The 3,455-nt window shown below is 34.8% G+C and overlaps 1 protein-coding gene across 1 annotated transcript; it reads left to right on the plus strand.

The window, feature by feature from the left end:
* Positions 1-1,278: 1,278 nt before the first annotated feature.
* Positions 1,279-2,222, plus strand: LOC149554506 (uncharacterized). Its single transcript, XM_089828907.1, has 2 exons — positions 1,279-1,859; positions 1,956-2,222. The coding sequence occupies exons 1-2, from the start codon at positions 1,350-1,352 to the stop codon at positions 2,220-2,222; spliced, it is 777 nt and encodes a 258-aa protein (XP_089685033.1). The 5' UTR covers positions 1,279-1,349.
* The last annotated feature ends 1,233 nt before the right edge of the window (positions 2,223-3,455 follow it).

The raw sequence follows: 3,455 nt of genomic DNA on the forward strand, positions 1-3,455 counted from the left end.
AGTCCAATATACGCTGTAACAGTTTGTTTAGAATCTGTTTGACAAAATAGTCAATATATGCTCACTAATGACTTTCAGTATAGTGTTGTGAGAGATCAATACCAGTGAAATGAACAACTAAACTTTGTAACAGTTTCTTGCTAGTAATGAGTTCTAGTGTACTGCTGTGAGAGATGAATGCAATACCATTAAATAGAGCCAAATCATAAACTATGTATAGATCAATGGCAATCATGGCTTTTATCTATACATAATCAATATGTGCTCAATATGTGCTCAATAATGAATTCCAGTATGTGATCATGTGATTACCTGTATATATTATAGTGCCAATCATAATAGAAAAACATGGCAATCATGCTTTTATCTATACATAGTTGACCTATACATAGATTATCATGGTTCAAATCTGTTTAGCAAAATAGTCCAATGAGTTCCAGTATAGTGATGTGAGAGATCAATGCAATACCATTAATCAAAGTGAATCATGCCAATGAAATGAACAACTAAACTATGGATATATCAAGTATGTATTGATCCATGCAAAATCATTCAACATACTTATGAGGTCATAAACTATGTATAGATAAAAGCCATGATTTCAAACTATGTATAGATCAATGTAGAAAGAAACTCTATTCCTATTGCCAACTATGTTACTTTTCATCTTCTAAAAGACGAGCCTCAATTTCAGCGGACCCGACGATTTATTAAAACACATTCATAAAAGCCCAAATTCAAGTTATAGTTTGTACATGTGTATGTGTACATACATACATGTGTGTGTATGTACGTACACACATACATACTTGTGTGTGTACGTACATGCATGCATACATACATGTGTGTGTCTACGTACATGCATGCATACATGTGTGTGTGTGTGTGTGTACGTACATACATGCATACATACATACATACATTCATGTGTGTGTGTGTACATACACACATACATACATGTGTGTGTACGTACGTACATGCATACATACATGTGTGTGTGTGTACGTACATACATGCATACATACATGTGTGTGTGTGTACGTACATACATGCATACATACATGTGTGTGCACATACATATATACATACATGTGTGTATACATATAGACAAATGGAATCAATATTATGCTTTCATTGGTATAGATAGATTACATGGAGTATAATGACACATTGTAATTTTTTCTTTATGGGCTTATGATCCTCGGTAGTTGGTACTCCTTGTTGTATTTGAATAAATAATTGACTTCTTAATGCAATGAGGCTAGCAAATAATCATGTTGTATCTCGATAGGTGATAGTTGATATTTCATAACTGATAGTGTTTAAATTGTCCACATTTCAGGTCACTAATGGATCCTATGGAGAGTATAGAGGTCCAAGGAAGCATAGTTAGGAAGACCACATACACCCGCATTCTCACAATTCTTTTTGCTTTTGTTGGCATAGCCAAAGTACTGGTAGCCCGAGAAGGTAGTCAAATGGGTAAACGAATAAGAAAAGGAAATTTCTTTTGTAGAGACATTATTCATTCGAATGAGGTGGATTGTCATGATCAGATTCGGATGAGTAGGGCAGCCTTCTTTTCTCTAGCTCGTATTTTGAGGCTGAAAGGAAGCTTGAGAGATACGATCCACTTGAAGTTAGAGGAACAACTAGTGATGTTCCTCCACACCCTTGGGCACAATCTAAGGAACCGCAAGATTGCCCATAACTTTGGGCACTCAGGAGAGACAGTCAGTCGGTACTTCCACAAGGTTTTGATGGCTATCTTAGCCCTTCACAGAGATTACTTCATACCACCTAGTCCAGGCACTCCTCCTGAAATTAGTGGGAAGGATCGTTTTGAACCATTCTTCAAGGTAAATCACACATTATTACAAGTTTATTGTCTAGAATGTTGTCCTTATCTTATTATTACTTGAGCATACATTTGATCAGTGTATCATATCCCACAGGATTGCATTGGAGCCATCGACGGTACCCATATTCCAGTGCGAGTTGATGTCGACATACAGGGTAAATATCGTGATAGAAAAGGGAACCTATCGCAAAATGTTATGGGTGTCTGCTCCTTTGATTGTAAGTTTCAGTATTGCCTTGCTGGTTGGGAAGGCTCTGCTGCAGATAGCCGTGTTCTAGCCTCAGCTCTATCCAGATCAGATCCACTTGTAGTTCCCCCTGGTAAGCCAAATCACATTTTAATATACTCAAGGTTATGCTAAATGATTCAAGTATTGACAATATACTTTCTTTATATAGGAAAATATTATCTCGTGGATGCTGGATATCCAAATGCACCTGGATTTTTCGCTCCTTATCGGTGTACATGCTACCACTTGAAAGAGTGGTCAAGAGAAAACCCAATAAACTCTACACATGAGTTGTTCAACCATCGACACTCCTCTCTTAGAAATGTAGTAGAACGTACATTTGGTATTCTGAAGCAGCATTTTCCAATCTTAAGACATGCAACGTCTTATGATATCATGACACAATCCTATATTGTTTTAGCATGTTGCATACTTCACAATTTCATTACGATAGAGGATGGCCTTCCATCGGAAGAAGCTATTGAAGAGGAAGATGATCGTGATGGGATAGAGGTGCCACTACTTGAGACATATGGGTTGTCTCAAGAGGATAGAAATGAGTGGGCCCAATTTCGAGAAGATATAGCAAATAGGATGTGGGAAGATTATAGATCTCGAGAATAAATGATTTATTAGAAGGCAATGTGCTTTATATGATTAAATTGATGTATGCATATACAATGATGGTGTTTGATTTCGTTATTTTGATATCAGTCTTTGCTACATTCTAATTAAATAAAAAGAACATTAACTTTCAATTTCACACCTACATTATGTACAAAAATTGTTGATCATATCTGCAATACACAATTCAACTTGAAATATAGATTACATTGATTTAAATGCAAGAAAGCACAATTATTATACATCTTTGCATTGAGAAAGTACAATAACATGCTTCATAATGGGGCTCATGACTATTTACTTGCCATTGATATCACCATTTTGTCTTACTGGTAGTTTTTTTGATGTTGATGTGTTATCATCAATTATTGCTTAAAATGTGTATCATCTTCAGTTAAATTCTTTCAAGTTTATTAAATGTTAGCCTCATTGCATTAGGATGTATTAAAAAATGATATTTAAAGTTTATCATCTTCAATTTTAAATGAAATACAGCAAGGAGTACCAAATGATGAAGATCATAAGCCCACTAGTAAGAAGAGAACAACGAATTCGTTGAAAATCCTATTTTTCTGATGTTACTGCTTGCTGCATTCTATTTAAATTTAAAGAGCAATAACTTTCAATTTCAGTCATATGATTACTTTAAATTGTAATACGTTTACCTATTCAATATGTTAGCCTTGTTCCATTATGACGTATTACAAATTAATAGTTAAAGATTTTCTATTTCAAATTTAA

Source organism: Cupressus sempervirens, chromosome 5, assembly GCF_028749045.1.
Source record: "Cupressus sempervirens isolate cs-2001-9-10 chromosome 5, ASM2874904v1, whole genome shotgun sequence".
NCBI lineage: Eukaryota > Viridiplantae > Streptophyta > Pinopsida > Cupressales > Cupressaceae > Cupressus > Cupressus sempervirens.

What these genes read in the sequence shown, in the direction of transcription:
- LOC149554506 (XM_089828907.1), top strand. Translation starts at nt 1,350, where the DNA reads ATGGATCCTATGGAGAGTATAGAGGTCCAAGGAAGCATAGTTAGGAAG. An exon ending in GTTTTGAACCATTCTTCAAG is followed by an intron (nt 1,860 to 1,955) that starts GTAAATCACACA and finishes CATATCCCACAG; the next exon opens with GATTGCATTGGAGCCATCGA.